Raw genomic sequence first — 24,443 nt, 5'->3', positions numbered from 1 at the left:
TCTGCACATGGGGCCATTGTTTAGCATCTGGGAGGTATCTAATCAATGTCATCCACATGGTTGAGAGTCAAATTATTTAAAAGGTTGAGAGATTCCAGGCAAACATCAGCATTAGCAGAAGGAGTCCACACACACAGAATCAAGAGGTAGGAGGAAAATGAGGGGAGAGGAGTTATATAACAACACCGGCTCAGACTGCACTGTCTTCCTGTCTTCTTCTTGCTCTCTCTACTCCAGCCACAATGACCTTCTAGCTAGCCTTGAACGTGACAAGCTCATTCCTGCCTCAGGGCCTTTGCACTTACTGTTCACTTTGCCAAGAATCTTCTTTCCCCATATAATGGAATGCCTCATTCCTTTTCTTCATTTAGTTCTCTGCTCAAGTATCTCCTCAGAGAGGCCTTCCCTATCTGAAACAGCCATCACTATGCTCTATCAGCTCTTTGAGTTCCTTATTAAGCCTCATCAGGGCTGACAGGTCCATGCCAGGCCTGTGGGTCTAACCACAACACCTTTCCTGGTTCAGGTGGGGACACAGCCTCTGTGCCTTCCTTTATATGGCCAAGAACAATTAAAGTCCCAGTCATTTCTCTCTAAAAGATACTTGTCTCCCATCCTTAGTCTCATGCGCATGGCTATAGAATGAGTTAAAGTGGTTAAGAACCTAAACCATTTAAAGGACAAGAAAAGAAATGTCAGTGGTGAGTATAAAGGGTTGAAGCCTTAAAAACCCAGAATTATAAAAATCACATCATTCACTGAACATATTTTTACTGGAGGGCAATAGAGTTATTGATTACCCTAATCTCATTTCTCATTTCTAGAATGTGAGTCTACATGGCAGCCTGAAAGTAAAAATTCATACTAAAATGTGGAAAGAGCAAGCTCAAAATACAAAAAGAGCAGGATCAAAATGCAGAAAGAACAGGATCAGAAATGCATATTAGAAGGGAAGTTAATGAGGATTACTGGAGGCTGCTGCTAATGAAATGCCTACATAAGCCAAATTTCGCTCTCACCTTATGAACCTAAAACACATGGTCATGGTCTACAGTGTAACTGTTCATTCTCTTGGCAGCCCCTGTGCTAAAGATAAGAATAAAGCATTTATTAAATCAGTTAATTAAATATAAAAATTGAACCCTGTAAATTCCAGGCAAAAAGTTTAGATCATCCCCCATCATGATACCTAAACCCAACTACAATAGAATTGGCAGGGGACATTTTTTACAAGGAATTCAATTGTCAGATTTGTGGAGGGTTCCAGTGCTGGGCCAAGCTCTCATCAGATAATGATCTCAACAGTATCCAATGGGTTAAAAATGTATTAAATGTGTTCAATGCTTTTTTCCTTAACTTGTTCGCTAGGTTGAACACCCTGATAGACTAATTTATTATGTCATCATTTAGATCACACTGCTACAGATCTAAGAATTAATGTGGATTTTGTGGCCAAGTATATGCATCATCTTAGGGATGGATGCAGGAGGAGAATGTGTCAAGCAGAAATTCTAATTGATATCTTTATTTAAATCTGCTTCAGTTCTCTTTAAGGGTTTAATGAGAAACCTGTGTAATTCTTAATCACCAAAAACCAAAAAAGATCTGCCACCTTTTTCCTTTAATTACTGAAATATCCTTCTTTTCAAAATGATTTCACTTATTCTGACTTCATTTTCTCCACCTGGGTGCTCAATTAAGCTTTTAAAGCTTCTAGAAATGTACAGAACTGATCACTATGTAAACCTCTTACCGACAGTATCCATGGGGCAGCATACAAAATCTAAAATGATGTAAAGAAACAGAAGTCAGATCCCTCTGATAGGAAAAGGTGTAAAAATAGATGTTTTGCCAATGAATATGCCTAAAATGCCATCAGCATATTGAATTATCCCCAGATGGTAACCCAGGAACCACAATGTTGAGTGTTAAATGTGCGTGCACGTAAGAACAACTTAAATCCCAGCAAAAATGTTCTGGGCGCGGGTGAGGGGGGTTGGAAGAAAGAAAAAATAGGCCACTAGACTGAAATTTGTAATCTGCTCACAATTTGTTACTGGTTCCCAGGCATCAACTGCAAACCCCCTGAGACACCTGAATGATCATTTTAAACAATTTAAATCCAGAGAAAGAGACTGACCCTGTTAACCTTGGTAAAATGAGCAGGGGACATCACTGGCCTAGAGAATGAAGATTCCACACCAAAGAATAGCAATTTCCGTCCCACCCACCCCGGGCTTTGAGATGTCCCTCAGAACATTTCCCATCAATTGCTCACAGCCTTCCCGTTTAAAATGCCAAATCTAGATCTTATCGCAGCAACTGACTGCAAGCAAGAGGAAGGGAGGGAGGTCTACTTGAGTTTCTGCTTCCTATAACCAAGTCTCAGCAGTATTTCTGATAAAGGACTAAAGAGAACTGCTTTATCCACACAAGCAAGAACGTTGATAAGAAGCCTTGCTGGCTTCCCCAGCGCGCTGGGATTTCTAGCTGAGCCTGAAACCTTCACACAGTCATTTTGTTTTCCTTCAGAACCGTGCAATACCATACATGTATATATGTATATGTCTATTCAAATATATTTATTTAACAAAACAATGGGCAGGGGAACGATGAATGCCTTCCTTTTTCATAAACTTTTATTTCCAAACTGATTTCTTTTTTGCATTAAAAACATGTTACAGTGCGTATTATTTTAACTCCACAGCATCTGTCAGAGAGATGTTCTCATCTCTCATTTACAGACGGAGAAATGCAGGGGCAGAAAAGTTTAAATAACTTGTCCAAGGTCAGTCAGGGACAAGATAAGCGCTGACTGAACGCACATCTCCCAACTCCAAGCCTCACCCCGCTAGAGGAGGACTTAACACCCGCGTCCCTTCCCCTGAGTGGTCGGAAGAGAGGGGAATGTTTCTGGAGTTCCGAAGCTCCCAGAGCCTCCCAAATTTGAGGCGTTTTTCCCGCAGACACCCGGTTCCCGGGTTACCCGCAGCCCGAAACCCCGCGGAGTATCGGCCCCAGAGCCCCAGGAGCTGGGCGCTCGGCCTCCGACTCCCTCCCTTCCAGACCTCCCGCGGAGGCGAACCTCGAAGTTTCCCCGGGCGTTTCGACGGCTCCCTGGGCCCCTCCCTTCCGCCCCGCCGCCCCGGGAACCCGCGACGGCCCCTGTTACCGTATGCGGTGAGGGAGGCCATCCTGGCCCGCGTCCTGCCCAGACTGGCCAGGGCGTCGGCGAGAGCGGCCCCCTGCGCGCCGCGCCCCTGGACGGCCCGGCCCGGCGAGTGCATGCGCCTAGCTCCAGCGGCGCCCCGGCGCTCCGCTGCTGAGCACGCCCCGTCAGCGCGCCGCGCTCCCCCTAGAGCTGCCGGCGCGCGGGGGCCCCCGGCCGGGCTGCGCTGCGAGAGCGGCGGGAGAGAGGGAGCAGACCGGCAGCCGCGCTCCGGAACCCCGCGGGGATTGAACCAGCCGCGGAGGACTCGCGGCCGGGAGAGAGGAGGGGCGAAGCTGGCGGTGGGAGGTGCCCGGCAGAGGCGCGCGGCGGATTTGGCCCAGTGCGGTCGGCGTCGGGCGGGATCCCCGCGGGGTTCACGCCAAAGGGGTGGCAGGGATGTTGCGGCAGGGGTCGGGGAGTCCCAGGCGCACCACAGCCTCTCGGGACGGTCTCCTTTCCTAGGGAAGTTCCACTGGAGAGTGCGCCTGGGGACACATGGGGTGGGTCTGGCGGCCTGTGACTCTGGACGCAATTCCCAGCCCAGGGGGCAGTCTGGAGAAGGCTTTGCCTGTGAGACCAAAGCCCAGGGGAGAGTAGCAACCTTGTCCATGGGGCTTCTATTAATGAAGTCAGTAACTGCTAAGTACCGAACTCTGACCCCAACAGTTCAGTCCTGTCCCAGTACATCATCTTATCACCTCTATTTGTGCTTCTGTCTTCCCACGAGGCGCTCACCGGTGTCCTATTCCTGACCCGCATCTGATGAGGGCGCGAGTTCACATAAGGTTGAGTGATGGAATGTCCGAGCTGGTCTCAGCCCCGCTTCCCTATTGTGCTGGGTCTCCGTTTGGAATCAGCTGGCTGAGGCGGGGAAAGGAGTGGGAGAGGGAGATCGAGACCCGAGAAGTCGGTGGCACCCTTTACGGAATGAAGCAGGGGAAAAAGGAAGGCCGCCCAATGCCTCCTCGGGTCAGGTGCAACCCCGACCCCGTCGCCGGCCCGGGGCTTTGCCATTCCCAAGTGTATAGTTGAGACCACACCAAAAGGGAGGCCCAGAGGCCTCCTGGCTCAGGGCTGAAGGTCGTTGTCACCAGGCCTTGTAAAATGCCCGCGCGGGAGGAATTGAGGGGCGATGCTGTCAAGGCATTAACTGCATCTGGGGTTGCGCCTACTCGGGTGGAGGTACCGAGGGCAAATAAATCTGGTGGAGACAAAACCGGGCGTTTGTTTGGGAAGCTTCCCGCGCGCTCCAGCTCTCCAGCCGTCAGACTTGGGCGCTTCCAACCTCCGCGTCCGCCTGCCTTCCCACTCTTCAGTGAGAGCAGTCATGTGGCGGCGGGTGACCGGTGGACAAGGCTCTAGGATGTAGTGTCGGGGCCCACAATTACCCCATGTGAGCGCAAGGCTGACAGCGGAGGAGCCAGCCCCTGAGGAAGGCCAGGTCCGCCCGGGGTAGTGGGAGCACGGGATCTGGTCCTTTATTGGCCCTCGGTCAGCCAGCCAGCAGCCGGGTGACCCTTGGTTAAGACACCGTCTCGAAGGTTCCATTTCCCCATCTGTAAAGTGGAGCTAACCATTGCGGCGGTGCCCACCTCTCAGGGCGGTTGCAGGGATCTGGTGGGACAGGGACACTATCAGAACTGAGGCTGTCCTGGTGGCTGCTCCCTGCCTTGACCTTGCCCCTTGAGGGCCCCATCGGCCTCTCCTGCAGGTTTTTCCAATTTCACACTCTACCCAACCAACCCCGGGCTGAAATTGCAACCGCCCACCCTTGAGTCTAAAGTGACTGGGAAACCTGCTCTCAGCTCCTGCTCTCACTTAGCCTGGGGGCGGACACAGGCCAGGCTTGCCTTCCCCAAGTGCTCCAAGCCTCCCCCAGACCTGGGCAGGGCCTCTGTTCTCCCTTCACCAGCCCCACACCTCAGCAGCTCTGTCTGGGCATTCGTCTTAGTCTTTTCCACCTCTTGTGCCCCTTCCTAAGCCTGGAGCTGCTTCCCCAGTCTCCTGTATGTCCGCGCTGGGCCCCAAGGCCGTTTGTAACTCATCTTCTGACGTCCAGTGCTTTCTCCTCCATTGACCATCGCTGCCGCTCAGATGGAAGCATGAGGAAAGGCCATCATAACGAGTTACAAATTGCACTTTAATTCTTCTTGTCGGTTCTTTCTAATTAGCAGGAACCAAAAAGTAGCATTTAATTAATTAACCTATCTGAAAGCTACCTGAACTTCTCCCCACATAACACCATTCCAAGTCCTTGAGATATTCAGTGCCCTCAGCAGAATTAAGTCTGAGGGGACCTGGCCTCTTTGGGAGGAATTGACGGACAAAGAAATCTCCTGCCTTCATGGCTTTAAGAGCCTTCCAGTGGTTCTCAGCATCTGTATTGTCAGGTGGTAATGAGATCTTTAAGCCGCTACCTGCGTCCTGGTCTGCAGTGGGAGGAGGTGGTCTCCCCTTACCTCACATTCTTGAGGGGGACAAAGGCTAAGGAAGAATTATGACACCAGTGATGAAACACAGGCTGTTACAGAAACTCCAGGGGGAACAAGTGGTTCTGTCTTAGCAGGATTCACACATGACTTAACTAAGGCAGTGACATTTGAAAGATGAGGTCCAGGATTTGTGTTTTTTGCCAATAAAATTTCATAAAGAAAGCTTGTCATTCAAATTTCCTTATGTTTTATTCATTCTCCATGTTTTCAGGAGTAAAATATGAACTGCCACAACTTTGATGAAAGCTGTGTTCTAAATCTTTCCAAGAAAACGCTTTTTTTCAGATGATAGATTGAGAGAAACTAGTTCTCCTCCTCTTTTCAGCATGTTCTGAACTTAAACTTTTATTAACTGCCTTAAACATTGCCTTGTATTTGATGGTAGAAGAGGCTGACTCTCTGCAGTTAACATTTTTAATAATTCGTTTCAATTTTTTGGCTTAGTAATTATTCTACAAATACTGATTTTTAAATATATCTGAAAAGTATTTTAGTTTCCAATTGCCCACAGTCAACTTGATGTAGAATTTGATCCATTATTGAACGTTTACTTGAACATTTTAAAATATTGCTGCTGTTGGACTCTATATTCCCATAAGTTTTAATATGTTTATTATAACACTTATCATGTTATATTGTAATTTGTTTATTCATTTATCCCCCACCCCGGAAAGTAGGAACCATGTCTTATATTTCAGGGTATCCCAATACCTAGCACAGTACTTAGCCCATCTTGGATACTCTATAAAATATTAATTGAATGAAGCAATGTATGGGAGGAAAAAAAAATTTATTATAGGGGTTAGGAAGGGATCATTACTTAGGAAGCCTGAATTGGGGTGAGTTTTATTCTGTAGAATAAAAGCATCTTCCTCACTAAGGGAAGACTATTGCATGGAATAGGCCAGAGACTATGTCAGAATTGTAATGTCTACTCTGATAAAACATCAAAAAAGGCGTTCTTATCCTGAAAACTCTTATCCTGATCCATGAAACTCTCCCTGAACTAGAGGGTTGGGGAGAGAGCCCATGAATGGGCTTCCTGAGGTTCATAAGTCAACTGAAAATTACATTCAAAATAGGCGTATATATGCAGATATGTATACATCTATCAAAACATCTATATATACACACCTGTTTTGGTTTTCCCAAGTGCATCAGGGCCAGCCAGCCAGTTGGAACAAACTGCAGAAGAAGTAAACATGAATGGCAAGTTCTTACCTCAAGGAAGAGAACGGATTATTCTGGCTTCTTGGTCTCCATTTCTCAAGTGTTGTGAAAATCTCTCTCTAATTTACAACGGAAAACACTTTTACCTGTAAGATGGGTTTGCAGACTGATTCATGATAGCTGTCCTTGCATGAAAAGCCTTTTGTAACAATAATTATACTCATGACAATTTAACCCAATTTAAAATGGAATATATATATGTAATTTTTTTCTGAGTAAAGGATTCATAGTGTGATGGCTAGTTTCTGTGTCAACTTGACTGGGCTGTGGGATTCCCAGATATCTGATTAAACATTATTTCTGAGTGCATCTTTAAGGGTGTTTCCAAAACAGATGAGCATTTGAATTGGCAGACTGAGTAAAGTAGATGGCTTTCTCCAATGTGGGTGGACATCATCCCGTCTGTTGAGGGCCTCATAGAACAAAAAGGCAGAGGAAGAATGAATTATCCTCTCCCCGCCCGTCTCTCTGACTGTTGAGCTGGGACATGGATCTTTTCCTGAAGCCCTCGATGCTCCTGGTACTCAGTCCTTCAGACTTTTACTGGAATCTATAACATTGGCCCAGTGGCTCTCAGGCCCTCAAACTACACTGGCTTTCCTGGGTCTCCAGCTTGCAGATGGCAGATTGTGGAACTTCTTGGCCTCCATAATCACATGAGCCAATATATTATAATAAATCTCCTTGTGTGAGATTTTGTGTGTGTGCATGTATATATATCCAGCATCCATTAGCTATATACGTATACATATATATAGCTATATATACAGGTAGACATGCACACACACAAAATATATATACATATATACATAAATGCACACACAAAATCTCACACAAAGAGATATATTATATACACACACATATCCCACTGGCTGTGTTATATATATAAATATTCTATTGGTGCTGTTTCTCTGGAAAACTTTGACTAATATACATAGTTTTCAGCAGATTTTTAGTAGTAAGCCTGACCCAATAGAGATAAAAAATATAATGAGATAGCAAGTATTTTGCATCTGAAATGTACCAGTAAGGAAAACTAATTATAATAATGGAGTGTTATAGCTAAATATTATATCCTTCCATTGTAACAATAATAGCCCCCTTGGATCCATGCTATAATTTGCTATATCTGAAGAAAATAAAGATAAAATAAAATCACAACCTTTGCTTTTGAAAATCCCAAAGTTAAATGAATTTAAATTATATGAAGCAGTTAGCCCCTCTCAGTTAGAGTTCTCAAAATGGAAATGTCCTAAAATCCTTAAACTATTTCTCCATTTAAAAAGATAAGATGTCAAAGAAGCAGATACATCAAGTTTATATTTTGAGACTTTAAGTGGTTTTGTAACATATTTTCATCAAATTTCCCAGATTTATAGCAATGAAAGTACTACAGTTTATTGTGTACAATATAAAACTTAGAACAGTCATATATATATATGTATATACATATATATGCTTTCATTACGTACCTATTTCATAAATACACACACTAATGAAATTAACACTATTGTTACCAATATTGGCAGACATGAAAGCAGAGGGATGGTGTGGTTAATTAACCACTAGTAATGGATAGATCCAGGATTTGTAACTGGACTCCATGGCCCATGCTTCCTAGTCTTGTTGAGTATACATAAACCATCTGATTGTTTTGCCTTCTAAATCTTCCTTTTATTTAAAATATCAGTTTAGACAATTTTCTTTAAAAATGAAGAGGTAGGCCAGGCCTATTGCCTCATACCTATAATCCCAGCACTTTGGGAGACCAAGGCAGGCAGATCACCTGAGGTCAGGAGTTCAAAACCAGTCTGACCAACATGATGAAACCCTGTCTCTACTAAAAATACAGAAATTAGCTGGGCGTGGTGGCAGGCACCTGTAATCCCAGCTACTCAGGAGGCTGAGGCAGGAGAATTGCTTGAACCCAAGAGGCGGAGGTTGCAGTGAGCCAAGACCACGCCGCTGCACTCCAGCCTGGGCGACAGAGTGAGACTCTGTCTCAGAAAAAAAAAAAGATAAATTGTACTGAAAGGAAGTAAAGTGCAATGGTAAAGAAAAGGCTAAATAAGATAATCCCAAGTACATCAGGGTCAACCAGTTGAAACAAACTGCAGAAGAAGTAAACATGAACAGTGAGTTCTTACCTCAAGGAAGAGAACGGATTATTCTGGCTTCTTGGTCTCCATTTCTCAAGTGTCATGAAAATCTCTCTTCAATTTACAACAGAAAACACTTTTACCTGTGAGATGGATTTGGAGACTAATTCATGAATTCTGTCCTTGTATGAAAAGGCTTTTATAACACTAATTATACTCATGATAATTTAACCAAATTTAAAATGGAATTTTTTTTCCTTCAACTTTTATTTTACGTTCAGGAGTACATGTGCAGGAGGTGCAGGTTTGTAACATAGGTAAACATGTGCCATAGTGGTTTGCTGCACAGACCAACCCATCACCCAGGTGTTAAGTAAGCCCAGCATCCATTAGCTATTCTTCCTGATGCTCTCCCTCCCCATCCCAGACCAACAGGCTCCAGTGTGTGTTGTTACCCACCATGTGTCCATGTGTTCTCATCATTCACCTCCCACCACTTATAAGTGAGAGCATGCAGTGTTGGTTTTTCTGTCCCTGTGTTAGTTTGCTGAGGACAAAGACTTCCAACTCCATCCATGTCCCTGCAAAGGACATGATCTCACTCCTTTTTATGGCTGCACGGTATTCCATGGTGTATATGTACCACATTTTCTTTATCCAGTCTATCGTGAAGAGGCATTTAGGTTGATTCCACATCTTTGCTATTGTGAATAGTGCTGCAATGAACACATGAGTGCACGTATCTTTATAACAGAATGATGTATATTCCTTTGGGTATATAACCAGTAATGGGATTGCTGGGTTAAATGGTATTTCAACAGATGCTGGTGAGATTGCAGAGAAAAAGGAACACTTTCACATAGTTGGCAGGAGTGTAAATTAATTCAACCATTGTGGAAGACAGTGTGGCAATTCCTCAAAGACCTAAAATGGAATTTAAAATAGATACAGTAGAATTTGCTTTTGAGGAACATGTCTTGCATTGAGTCTCATGCATTAATATGGAGAAAATTTGTTATAAGATTCAATTTTATTTACCATATTAGATGTGCTTTATTGTATTATGTTTTATAAACAATGTATGGTTTTTTTTCCTGAGAACAGACACTTGTATCTCATCCTCAAATTCTGGGTGTTGCAATGGCAAATCTCATCTTGAATTCCCATGTGTTGTGGGAGAAACCCGGTGGGTGGTAATTGAATCATGGGGGGAAGTCTATCCCTGCTGTTCTCATGATAGTGAATAAGTCTCACGAGATCTAATGGTTTTATAAAGAGGAGTTCCCCTGCACACGTTCTCTCTCTTTTTGCCTGCTGCCATCCATGTAAGACATGACTTGCTCCTCCTTGCCTTCTGCCATGATTATGAGGCTTCCCCAGCCATGTAGAACTGTAAATTCATTAAACCTCTTTCTTTTGCAAATTGCCCAGTCTTGGGTATGTCTTTATCAGCAGCATAAAAATGGACTAATACAATACTTCTAAATAGCTTTTGAATCATAAAACAAATACAAAAAATTAGAAAATATTTTGAACACAATAAAAATTTTAAAAACATCATATCAAAATGTGTATAGTGTAGCTAAATCAACACTTGGAGGGAAATTTATAGGTTTAATTACTTATATTAGAAAATAAGAAAGATCTCAAATCAATGCTCTAAGTTTCCACTGTAAGATACCACAAATATATGAATAAATTAATCCCATAGCAAGTAAAAGGGAGGAAACAATAAAGATAACAGTAGAAACCAAAGAAATAGAAACTACAAAAGCAATAAAGACAATCAATAAAACCAAAACTGATTTCTTGGAAAAGATTAAAACAACTGAAAATATGTAGCTAAACTGATCAAGAAGAAATGGAAGAAAACAATTACCAATATTAGGAATGAAAGAAGAACATTATTATACATCTTACAGATATTAAAAGGATAATTAAAGGAACATTATAACTTCATACCAATAAATTTGACAACATAAATGAAATGGACAAATTCCTTCAGAGACACAAATTACTACAACTGAACAAAAATTAATTCTATTTTTATATATCAACAATAATTTTTTAAAGTTCGATCTGTAATAGTATAAATACTTAAAATGCATTTAATAAAAGTTGCGTCAAGTATGTATTCTTAAAAACTAGAAAACATTGCTGAAAGAAACTAAAGAAGACTTAAATGGAAGGATAGACTGTGGATAGACTCAGTATTGTTGACATGTCAATTATCCCCAGATTGAATTGTAGATTTATGTAATCCACAATTACATATGAAAATCCAGCAGGCCTTTGTGGAGAAATTAACAAGCTAATCCTAAAATGTATATAGAAATGCAAAGGACCCAGAATAACCAAAACAATTTTACAAGACAAAACCCATCTTGGAAGATTTACACTACCTGACTGAAGATGCTAAAGCTACAGAATCAAGAGTGTGGTATTGGCATAAGCTTAAACATATAGATCAATGGGACATAATAGAATATCCAGAAATAGGCCCACACTTATACATTCAATTGATTTTCAGCAAAGATGGCAAGGCAATTCAACTGGGAAGGGACTGTCTTGTCAATAAGTGTTGTTGGAACAGTTGGACACCCATATGGAGAAAAAAAGAATGAAAGAACAAAAGGAAAGAAAGTAAGGAGGGAAGGAGAGAGGAATGAAAGAAGGAAGGAGAGAAGGAGGGAGGAAGGGAGGGAGGGAAGAAAGAAGGAAGAAAGGGAAGGAGCACCTTACCTTTATACATACCATATACAAAATTTAATTTGAAATGGATCACAGCCTTAAATGTAAGAGCTAAAACCAGAACATCTCTGGTAAACAGCACAGGAGAAAATCTTTTTGATCTTGGGTTTGATAAAAATTTCTAAAATTAAACATACAAATTATGAACCATTTAAAATATTGAAAATTAGACTTTATCAAAATCATAAAATTTGCTATTCGAAAGACACTATTTCGGAAACGAAAAAGCAACCCCAGACTGCAAGAAAGTAAATATTCAGAACACATATCTACTGAGGACTTGTGTATATAAAGAATTGTCACAACTCAATAGCAAGGCAAATAATTCCCCATCCCTCACCAAATGGGCAAAATATTTGAACAGACTTTTTCCAAAAGAAAATTGCAAATGGTCAATAAACATATGAAAAGATGCTCACCTTCTTCCTAACTCTTCCCTGATGCCTACACTATTCAGCATTGGACTCAATTCTGGGGTCTAAAGACAGTGTCTTTCAAGTCCCCCTATTCATTTCAAGCATTTGAGAAACACACATTGAGTACCTACTGATAGGCACATTAAACTATCACAAAATTAGTATGTTTTAAAGAGAGCTAGAGAAGGTATAAGAGGAGAACTACCGTAGCATGTTTGTAACTGGTAGCCAGCTCTTGTTGGCAAGTGTATCCATTAGCTTTTGCTATATAACAAACAACCTCAAATCTTACTGATTTAAAACAGCAATCATTTATTTGTCTCATGATACTGCTGGGATGTATTCCTGGTCTGAACAAGGTTTGGCTGATCTCTACTGGGCTTTTTCATATATGTATGGTCAATTAGTGAATTGGCTGGAGCTGACTAATCCAGGATGGCTCATCTGGAACAATTCTCCTTTGCATTTTATCTCGCATTATCCAGCAAGGTGACCTGGGCTTCTTCACATGGCAACAGTGCTGAGGGGTCCAAAGAGTGTCAAGAGAGAACAAGCCCCACTGTGCACATACTTTTCAAGACCCTTCTGTGTCATGTTGTGGGCACCTCTTTGTCCAAAACAAATCATATACATAGGTCCAGAGTCTGAGTGGAAAGGCCCTCAAAGTTGTACAGCAAGTGGATATGAATACATGGAGGGGAAAATCTAGTGGCTATTTTTGAAATCTCCCACTACAAGTAACACATCCCAGATCAACCTGGGTTAAGCAAAATAAGAAATTATGGTTCGAGTTATTGAAAATTCCAGGGATGTACCAGTGGCTAAATCCAGGGTCTCAAATGCTATCAGCAGAGCTCTATCTCATTCTCACCACTGCTGGGCTTTCCTGCAATGGCTGCATTCCTGAAAGGCACTCACTTTGGTCATATGCTGACCTTCAGCAGATGTGGATTTTTCATCTTATCTCTCAGCAACCTTAACAGAGAAAAAGAAGTGGGTTTTTGCCCCTTTTCAGTGCAAGTCCTAAGACTGAGTCTTCCTGGTCCAACTTAAGTAATGTACCCATCCCTGAACCTACCTCTGTAACTGGTAAAATAGAATAAATTGATTGTTAAGGCCTTCATCATATGCCTTTCCTTAGTGGTTGAAGGATGGGAGAAATCCCCTATAAATCATATGGACTGAGATAAGAAGAGGTAAATTCCCCAAGAGGGGGGACTGGATCCCGAACTCTCAAAACAATGGATGTCCTGAGCTATAAAAATGTCCTGGCAAAGAAGATATGGTTGATGTGATAAGATGATTGGTAAGATGCTACTGTCGCCGCTGTTGTTAACCTCCTATCACTCACTGCTAGTCATCATTAATTTGCTTTTTGCCAGGCAGTAAGAACTTTATGAACCTTGTGTCATATGACTCTGGATCAAGAAAAGCCAAATTTGGATCCAAAGTATGCTTCATCCTGGACTCTGAGTGTGAGGTGGCAGTGAAATGGAGCTATTGGATTGTCTCCTTGGAGAAGGCAAAAATGGATTCTGTCTGCAGGAAAGAGAGCACATTGAAAAGTGATGAGGAAAGCAGACAGGAGTAGGTATTAGTGCTACTTACCAGGACTTCCATTCTGGAAACACAGGAGCATTGCATTGTTCCAGCTCGTTGAAGTTAGGCATTTCCATGGAGCTGTTTATTCGTTTAAGAAAAATGTAAGCAGAAGTGTATGTGTCACTTCTAAGTCACATGATCTGTGTCACTACTTAGTTGCCATGGTGATCACACAAGAACATGTTAATACGCAGGTGCCATGAAATTAAATGCTGAGCCCTGGGGAGTCATCCAGACTCACAGCTGACTTTCCATGAGTGACACATGGACTTGTGTTACAGAGGTCACGGAAATTTTTGTTACTGCAGTGTATTTGTTACTGCAGTATAATCAAGCCTAACTGACCATTATGCCCTAAATCATACTATAAGGCAAATGTATTTACTTCAGTTTTATAGATGAAGAAACTGCAGCATAGAAAATGTAAACAAGCTGAATAGAGTCCCATATCTAGCGAGGGACAGACCCAGGATTCAAATCGGGGTCTGTCTAATTCTCAAGTCCATGCATTGAAACTATTTGCCTCCCATCCTCAGAAAAGAAAGAGGGAAGGAGGGAAGGGAGAGAGGAAGGAGGAAGAGAAGAAGTTAGGAAATAAAAAAAGAAAAGAAAAGTTATAAATAAGGGCATTATTTTAAAATAGCTCATCTCCTCAACCTATCCTCAGGCAAATATACACAAAATATAAAAATACAAAATATAAAAAGGAGGTTGTTTTAGATGAATGTGTTTGTAGTTCACTTACATGATCTGGACATCCAGTTTTAGTGGGAGAACTCATTAGGGTAAGGATAAGAAAACTCAACTTCTAGTTCTGATTCGGTGACCATCTCTGTGTTCTTGGTTGTATCACTTAACTCTTCTGAGATAATATGTGTTTACATATATTTTAAAGCTAAAGGCACACCAGGTCTATAATGATCAAAATGCCTCTCATAGCTGCCTCTTCTGGCTTTTTCTTCTACTTGTCTGCCCTCCCTGACCTCATTCCCATTTTCAAATTGGCCTGTAAATTGACTGCTCTCACCAAATGCATCAGTTGAGATTGGAACATAGTTTTATTTGTCCCAAGATTTAGGAAGGTGCTAGTATGTTCCAGGCACATTCATCACTGTATATGTGTGTATAGATCCATCTTGAATGCCACACCAAATGGTCATTAGGGTTGAAACAAATAAACACTTATAAATGTATCTTAAATAATGTGAAGTTTTCTTTTTCACTTTTCTGTATTGTCAAATTTTCCATAAAGAACATAACCTGAGGCCGGGCGCGGTGGCTCAAGCCTGTAATCCCAGCACTTTGGGAGGCCGAGACGGGTGGATCACGAGGTCAGGAGATCGAGACCATCCTGGCTAACACGGTGAAACCCCGTCTCTACTAAAAAAATACAAAAAAAAAACTAGCCGGGCGAGGTGGCAGGCGCCTGTAGTCCCAGCTACTCGGGAGGCTGAGGCAGGAGAATGGCGTGAACCCGGGAGGCGGAGCTTGCAGTGAGCTGAGATCTGGCCACTGCACTCCAGCCTGGGCGACAGAGCGAGACTCTGTCTCAAAAAAAAAAAAAAAAAAAAAAAAGAACATAACCTGAAATTTTCACTAACTTTTTAAAAGGAAAGGATAAAGCCTAAACAATTTAAAGATTTGAAGTAAAGGTATGAAGGAAGGGGGAAATTATATAATATAAATGTATGATACTAGACAAATAGTTCTATTCATTTTACCCATGATTAATTTTTAGTAGTACTTAAAAAATATAAATGAAATGAAAGCTACAGATTTAAACTGTAATTTCTGACAAAAGTAGTTAAATACCATACATGTGAGAAAAAGCTCAGACAGATACTTACTCAACTTCCACAATCTTATCTTGTTGTGAAGATGGATATTTTTTGCAGAATCAGGGTCCAAAAGTTCATGTTGCAGGCATCTTCATAAGAAACTCCTGAGGCATGGCCTATTTTATATTGCACACCTCAGGACTATAAGATCTATTTATATTTTGAGTAAGCTCCTGATGTAGTTTGAATCTTTTTTAAAACTTTGTGAATTTGAGGACAATAAATTTCAGTGAATTACAACTGCCTTTCAAACAGATACCAGCATGTACTTTCCCCTAAATATAATCCATTGTTTCAGAGAAATCAGAGAATTTAATAAGAATCTCTGTTATATTCTGTAATTCTATAATTGCAGGTAAATCATATTGCCAGAACATTGTTATACCAAAAATTTCTTCATGACTAAAAATATGATTTCTAAGTTTTACCACAAATATTTCTCAGTATAGTGGAAACTTAAATAGAGCACTGTGGACACGTCTTGTAAGTTTGTTGTGATGTATTATGATTGCCAATATATTTACTACAGCATTCCTTACTCCTCTCATTCTTCCCATGATGAAAAAGAAAGTAGATCCAAGTCATAAACATGAGTTACATTCCTAGGCTTGCCTCTGAGAACACACAGTGTTGATTGCCTTCCCAATATATTTTCTCTACTTTTCTTTACTAACAGAATCCTGTCTGTGTCCAGGAGTGCAAGATGCCCAGCTAATCACGTAATTTCTCAGCTTCCTTTGCAGCTAGGTGGGGGCCACATGGCACAGTTCGATCCAATGCTTGGGATCTGCTAGTTCTGCCTTTCTCTTACTCCTTTCTCCTCCTTCTCAACTTAACTTTGGATATGATCATTGGAATTCCTGTAGCCATTCTGGGACAGTGAAAGAAAGGCCAAAACAATCTCTGGGACATAAAGGTAGACACTGTTAAGTGATAAACCAACAGCAGCAACCGTCTGTTTGCTGACTCCATTTTATATGAGAGAAATAAGCTCCTGTGTTAGCCACTGAAGGCATGGGACTTTATTGCCTTCAGCTAACAATGGTCCCAACAGTTACCCCTCCTCAGTCCCATCTTTTCATGCAATCAGGTAGATACCGTAGCTTTTCCTTAATCCATAATAGAAATCAAGAATGGGGATTCCTGACACATTAATTAAAACAGCTGCCCTTGCACCTGTCCCATTAATGAAGCACCCCATAAGATTTGCTGTCAACTGTAAAATCAGTGCTCCAATAAATAATTTCCACGATTCCAAAAACTGCTCTACCCCCAAACCTCAAACCCCTAAATCTGCCTGAAATAGTCATTGATTTGAGATGGGGTTGGGTAAATAATGGATTTCTTCAATTGTTCATGTTGCTATTATGACCCTAGTCTGAGAATTAAAGACAAATTGGCTGTGAAAGGATATTACACAGGGGAGACACGCTAAGGACAAGATTAATCTAGACAAATAAATGAAAGCTCAGTTGGTTACAAAGGTCTAAGCTCAAAGAAGCAGGTGTATATTAAACATAGGATGCAATTTTTATAGAAAGACAAACCATATAATTTAGGAAAAGGAGAAATACTATCGCTCTTCCTGATAATGTAAGAGTCAAAGACATGAAATATACTATAAACAATCTTTAGGTAAGAATCAAAGATGAATACACAAGATGAAAGTAAGAATAACTAATGATAGCTGGCACGGTGGCTCACACCTGTAATCCCAGCATTTTGGGGGGCTAAGGCATGCAGATCTTCTGAGGTCAGGAGTTTGAGACCAGCCTGGCCAACATGCCGAAACCCTGTCTCTACTAAAAATACAAAAATTAGCTGAGTGTGGTGGCGGATGCCTGTAATACCAGCTACTCTAGAGGCTAAGGCAGAAGAATTGCTTCAGCCCAGGAGGCAGACATTGCAGTGAGCCGAGATCACGCCACTGCATTGCAGGCTGGGTGACAGAGTGAGAGTGCATCTCAAAAAGAAAAACAAAACAAAACAAAAAAAGAGTAATGATAATGATTCCAACCAACTTCCATTTAGCACTTGATCTGAGCCAGGCTAAGTACTTTACATTAATTTTTCTCATTTAACCTTGACAATTACCCTATAAAGAAGTCCTTATGGGCCAGGTGTGGTGGCTTATGCCTGTAATCCCAGCACTTCGGGAGGCAGAGGCGGGAGGATCATGAGGTCAGGAATTCGAGACCAGACTGACCAACATGGTGAAACCCTGTGTCTACTAAAAATACAAAAATTAGCCGGTCATGTTGGCGCCGGCCTGTAATCCCAGTGACTCAGGAGACTGAGGCAGAAGAATCATTTGAACCCAGGAGGCGGAGGTTGCAAGGCACCAAGATCGCGCCACTGCACTCCAGCCTGGGCAACTAAGTAAGACTTCGTCTCAAAAAAAAAAAAAAAAGTCATTTTGGCCGGGCGCAGTTGCTTATGCTTGTAATCCCAGCACTTTGGGAAGCCGAGACAAGCGAATCACCTGAGGTCGGGAGTTTGAGACCAGCCTGACCAACAGGGAGAAACCCCGTCTCTACTAAAAATACAAAATTAGGCCGGGCGCGGTGGCTCAAGCCTGTAATCCCAGCACTTTGGGAGGCCGAGACGGGTGGATCACGAGGTCAGAAGATCGAGACCATCCTGGCGAACACGGTGAAACCCCGTCTCTACTAAAAAATACAAAAAACTAGCTGGGCGAGATGGCGGGCACCTGTAGTCCCAGTTACTTGGGAGGCTGAGGCAGGAGAATGGCGTAAACCCGGGAGGCGGAGCTTGCAGTGAGCTGAGATCCGGCCACTGCACTCCAGCCCGGGCGACAGAGCGAGACTCCGTCTCACAAAAAAAAAAAAAAAAAAATACAAAATTAGCTGGATGTGGTGGCGCATGCCTGTAATCCCAGCTACTTGGGAGGCTGAGGCAGGAAAATCGCTTGAACCCAGGAGGCAGAGGTTGCGGAGAGCTGAGATCACATTGTACTCCAGGCTGGGCAACAAGAGCGAAACTCCATCTCAAAAAAAACAAAAAAAAAAGGTCATTATGAGTGTCTCCATTTTTTAGGTGAGGAAACAAAGACTTGAAGAGGTTATGTTATGTTCAACGTGCCTGAGCATGTGCAGCAAGAAGCAGCATAAGGACTCAAACCCACATCCATCTGATGGCAGAGCCCAGGCTCTGAGCACTATTCTGTAACTACTGACCTGTACTGCCTCTATTGTGGATCAAAGGATGCCAGACCTAAGACCCTGAGTGAGCATCTACCCCGGTGGCACCCAATATTTTCAAGCATGAAGACTCTTATCAATCATTCTTATAAAATTCACCGGTTGAACACACACATAGTAATACAAGTAGCTATAAATTCAATCTGAAATGACTGCACTATATTTATAAACCATATTCACTGGGAAAGTAGCAGTTCATATAAATGTGAGACCTAGGATTCGTAGAAAGCATAGAATAAAGAAGACTGTCTTTTGGACACTGCTTGTTGAACATGGGAAATTTCTGAACCCTTGGAAATATTTTCTCAACCTCCCTAAGATGGACTTTGTGTCAGTTCTGGTTCTCTAAGCAGCAGAAGCCAAGATAAGATTAGAATTCAAGAGATTTAGAAGCTCAAGAGAAGCTCAAGAGAGTAGGCTGGGAGAGCTTTCAGATCACGACATAGGTCCAATACCAGAGAAAGAGAGAGGGAAGGCGGGATTGTGTAGGAAGAGGCTCAGCCTGGAGCATGGTTCTGAGAAGGCCTTGGCTGTTGATGAGGAGTCCTCCAGCCAAAACTGCTCATTAGGGGAATTGCCTTTGAGTCAACACCAGGACCCCTGCCATGCCCAGTCACTGGCTAGGAGCAGCCTGGTGTAAGTGTGGCCTCAGGTTGATGGGGCCAATATCTGGGAGCTGTCAGTCAACTGTGCTCCCTACAGGAGGTTAGGAGATGGAGTAGCATGTTTCCAAGGCAGCCACAGATTAGGAATGGTGGATATAGTCCAATACCCCCATTTTACAGATGAGGAAAATAAGGCCCAATTATGTTAAGCCACATAATCAAGATGAGAATTTACCTGCTCCAACTCTCATGGTAGTAAGTACTTAAAGACTTTAGGGTTAAATTCACCTACAAAATGTGAGACCTTGGGCAAGTTATTTAATTTCTCTTAGCTCATTGTGCTCCTAATATTAGAATGATAATAGTATCTAACTCATAATACTGTCGTGAGTTTTAAAAGAGAAAATACACGTAAAAATGATTAGCACAGTACCTGGAACACACTTACTACTCCACAATTGGTGGCGATTATTATTTCCAATGCAATAGTTTTTCTAGTTTTTTCCTACTAGATACAGATGAACTAAAGATGAAGAGAGCATCTTATCATGTCCTCCTACTTCCTACCCAATGTGTCCTCTGCATTTTTCTTATTGAAAAGCAATCCAATTCTACGGGAATTATTCCTAAATTACCCCCCAATGTTTGCAAAAATCTTTAATGTTTCAGAAAAGTATCAATATTCACATTATTATGAATCAAATGGCCTCTGTGCTCAGAAGAGACAAATGTATTATAAACAAACAATTTCATTTTAGGAAGACTTATTCAACAAGTACAGACTGTCTCCAACTTAAATGATATTCCACTTATGATTATTTTCCATTTAGGATGGGTCTATCAGGATGCAATCCCATCATAAGTTGAGAAGCATCTGTATTTAGAGTTGAATCATTTTGTGCTTTCAATATTAATTCAGTTGTTTTACGAGAATAAAAACAAGCCTCTGGTGTTAAAAATCCAACTCAATGCCTTAAAATATTTACTAAAGTGAAAGAGAACAAATCAATGCTGCACCGCCAAGGTCAAGGAGGAACGTGCATATTCTTGGAGAGTCACCGCTGCTCCCAAGAGCTCATCGCTGGTCTTTCACTGAGCTTCCTGAAAGGCAAAGGGAAGCCAGCAGAGCTTAAGCTGGGCTGTCTCTGGGGGTACTGTGTGATAATGAGAAAGGAGAGTTTCATTAAAGACTATGAGCTCTTAGTTCCAGGGAGGGCATGACTTTTTCTCTTTGGCTTGAAGACCTCCTCTACTCTCTGCCTTAAAAATGATAATAATGATAATGGAGAAGTGTATGTCAGGGGTGCCAGAGGGGTAAGGGACACCTGTACTTTCTGCTTAATTTTTCTGCAAACCTAAAACTCAAAACTGCTCTAAAAAGTAACGTTCATTAATTAAAATATGAATCTAAGTGAAATAAGTCAGACACAAAGGGTCACATGTATAATTCCACTTATATGAAATGCCCAGCATAGGTAAATCTATTGAGACAGAAAGTGGAGAGTGTTGGCAGGGAATGACTGCTAATATGGGGTATCTTCGGGGGTGATGGAAATGTTCTGGAATTAGATAATGGTGATGTTTGCATAATTTTCTGATTGTACTAAAATCACTGAATTGTACACTTTGAAAGGGTGGATTTTGCATTATGCAAATTATATTTCAATAATTTAGAAAAAAAACAGTGCACTAGGTATAATGAAGATGATATCTGTTTTACATTTAATCAGGAGACAACAGAATATAGAAGAATGGAGTACAGTACAGAGGGAATGGAACCAGCAAAGGTGTTTTTCCCTCCTGCCTCAGGACTTTGTCCACCACCCTCTGAAGAGCTGCCCTGATGCCAGCTGCTGAACTAGCTCTCAACTCTCTTCCCCTTTCCTAGTTTCTGTGGTTGTGTGTTGAAAGGGGCTCTGGTCTGCCGATGCAAATAGCTTTTTCTATGTGCTCTCATTTCTCTTGCTCTCCATTTATCTGCTAACTACATTTGCCTGTTATTTCTTGACTTCTCTTTGCCTGACCTTGTGAACTTTCATTCTAAGCATGAGCATCTTAGTATGCAGCAAAGACTTTCCCTCTAGTTTTCTTTTTTGTTGTTGTTGTTATTTGTTTTGTTTTGTTTTGTTTTGTAAGAGGGTCTCACTCTGTCGCCCAGGCTGGAGTGCAATGGCGCTATCTCGGCTCACTGCCACCTCTGCCTCCTGGGTTCAAGCGATTCTCCTGCCTCAGCCTCCTGAGTAGCTTGGATTACAGTCACTCGCCACCACGCCTGGCTAATTTTTGTGTATTTTTAGTAGAGACGGGGTTTCACGATGTTGGCCAGGCTGGTCTCAAACTTCTGACCTCAAGTTATCTGCCTGCCTCAGCCTCCCAAAGTGCTGGGATTACAGGCGTGAGCCACCTTGTCCCACCTACCTGTAATTTTCAACACTATCCTGTAGAAATACTGATACCCTGAATGCTTGATTGCCTATAGTCAGTGCTTACCTTCAGATGGTATCCATGTTTAGTTTTTTCTGACCTCTGCTTTAGTCAAGGGCATGCCCCAGAGGGTAGCTCTTTTGTATCCATCATGAGAAATCCTGAGTCATCCATTCCCCTCCATTTTCAACCCTGTGTGCATTTTTAACATGATTTCTAAGGATAGCTCTAAGCCTAATAGAGACTCCATACTCTCTGTTCCTGCCAATGAGTGACAGTGGTTTGTGGACTAGAAATGCGTGCACTCTCTCACCTTACTTCTTCGAGAAGGTGATTTTCAGATCAATAGGGAAGCTGGTAAGCTATTTTTCCCCCAGCTTGCTTGGCTAACTTCATTTGTGGACAAAGCACATTCATCTTTTACTTTTTACTTGAGAAAATCATGCTGACAGAGGGCCAATCTGATTCCTTGCAGAGCAGTTCATACCATCTGAAGAAAATGGTCTTGATTTCCCAAATACAGATCCCTCTTGCATTTGGCGTTTTGGTTTACTAAATGGAAGGTTCTTGGCAAGGAACTGCTTACGGAAAATTGCTGTTCTTGTGTCAAACATCAAGGAAATGTTCATAGATTAATGGAGCTATGTCAAAAGGACAAAGAAACATTGAGTTTGAAAAAAGAAAAAACCGTTACAGAAACTGAGGAGAGTTCAACTTACATTCTGGATAAAAAGAAAAAGAAAAGCAAAGATTAAAAAGCAAACAAACATAGAACTAGCTAAGTGAACAGACCCATCAGACTATAATGTTTCCACGTGTCATTCCTACTTTGCCAGCCCCCATCTTCATCCCAATATTCTTCCTAGGCAAAGTGTAAGCAGAAAGCAATTCAAGTTTTATGTGACAACTTTGGACTTCTTAGAATGTTTATTAAATGCTTATAAAGATGGTACAAGCTCCTCTCAGCCAGTATTGATAACGTTCTACCTGAAACATTCCGTTCGAGGTTTCTAACAGCATCTGACAAGACACTTCATGTGTGTAATTGCCGGTACTCCCATATTTTCCAGGTTAATACAAATGTCTTTCAAACTGTTCCATTTCAACAGTCATGTCCTTACTCTTCCTGAGGCTTTCAAGATCTGTTAGGATCAAATAAGATGACTTGTGAAAGTCTTTTGTAAATGCCAAAGTTATAAAGAGAATTTGGTGATTTTTGGTATATGCATTAAAAAACTACCCAATAGTAAAAGATAAGAGCAGGCAGGTCGCACAAAAAGATACACAAATGGCCTTCAAATATGTAAATAATGCTCTATTTTGCTCGTAATAAACGAAATGCAAATTAAAATAACACTGAGTGAGATGCCATCTCTCAATTATCCAGTTGGCCAAAAAAAGCCAAAAGTTTGACAATGCACTCTGTGGCAAGGCTATGGAAAAAAAATATATTCTCACATGTTACTGGTGGGAGAGCAAAGGAATACAACCACATGGACAGGAATTTGGCATTTTCTAGCGAAATTACATATATATTAAACCTTTGATCCTACAATCTCACCACTAGAAATTTACCCTAAAAATATACCTTCACAAATACAAAAAAAATTGTAAGTTATTCACTACATTATTTGTAACAAAAAAATTTTAGCAACAACTCAAATGCCCATCCACAGGATGTGAACAAATTATGGTTCCTCTATACAATGGAGCACTATACAGTCATCAAAAAGAATGAGGGAAATCTCCATGAATGATAGGGAGTAGCAGGCAGCCAAGTGAGAAAAAGCAAAGTGCAAAAGAGTGTTCACAATATGTTCTTTTGGGTAAGAAAGACAGAGAAATAAATACAAATTTATAAATATTTCCTTATTTTTGCATAAAGAAGGTCAGGAAAGATAAATTAAAAACTAAGTCAGGCACAGTGGCTCATTCCTGTAATCCCAGCACTTTGGGAGGCTGAGGTGGGAGGATCTCTTGAGTCCAGGAGTTTGAGACCAGCCTAGGCAATATAGTGAGACCTCGTCTCTACAGATATCTATGTCTATACCTATCTAGATAGATAGATAGATAGATAGATAGATAGATAGATAGATAGATTTATAGATATTTATAGATAAATAAATATATATCCCATCTGAGGAAAATAGTATTGATTTCCCAAATAAAGACCTCTCCTGCATTTGGTGGTTTGGTTTACTAAATGGAAGGTTCTTAGCAAGGAATGGCATATATATATATATATATATTCACCATGCCCAGTGAACATATATAAATATTTTTTCATTATTTAAATATGATATATTTAATTGATTTAAATATTATAAATATATTATCATATATGATAAATATATCATATATTATATTACACATATACACATTCACCAAGCATGGTGGTGTGCATCTGTAGTCCCAGCTACTTGGGATGCTTAGGTAGGAGGATCACTTGAGCCCAAGAAGTTGAGGCTGCAGTGAGCTGTGATTGCACGACTACACTCCAGCCTGGGTGACAGAATGAAACCCTGTTTCAAAAAAATAATAAAAATAAAAATAA

The 24,443-nt window shown here is 41.3% G+C and overlaps 1 protein-coding gene across 2 annotated transcripts in view; it reads right to left on the bottom strand.

Annotated features, from left to right (window-relative positions):
- The window catches only part of ANO4 (anoctamin 4), a 406,193-nt gene extending 402,727 nt beyond the window's left edge, over positions 1–3,466 (bottom strand). The window contains exon 1 of one of the 2 annotated variants that reach the window (XM_021922815.2): positions 3,173–3,466. In XM_021922815.2, the coding sequence (XP_021778507.1) occupies positions 3,173–3,287 (115 nt within the window). In that variant the 5' untranslated portion in view covers positions 3,288–3,466. The remainder of the gene's footprint in view (positions 1–3,172) is intronic. The other variant, XM_021922816.2, reaches the window with a different exon arrangement.
- Between the last annotated feature and the right edge of the window lie 20,977 nt (positions 3,467–24,443).

Source organism: Papio anubis, chromosome 9 (genome assembly GCF_008728515.1).
Source record: "Papio anubis isolate 15944 chromosome 9, Panubis1.0, whole genome shotgun sequence".
NCBI classification, from domain to species: Eukaryota; Metazoa; Chordata; class Mammalia; order Primates; family Cercopithecidae; genus Papio; species Papio anubis.
This window is presented reverse-complemented; position numbering and strand designations above follow the sequence as displayed.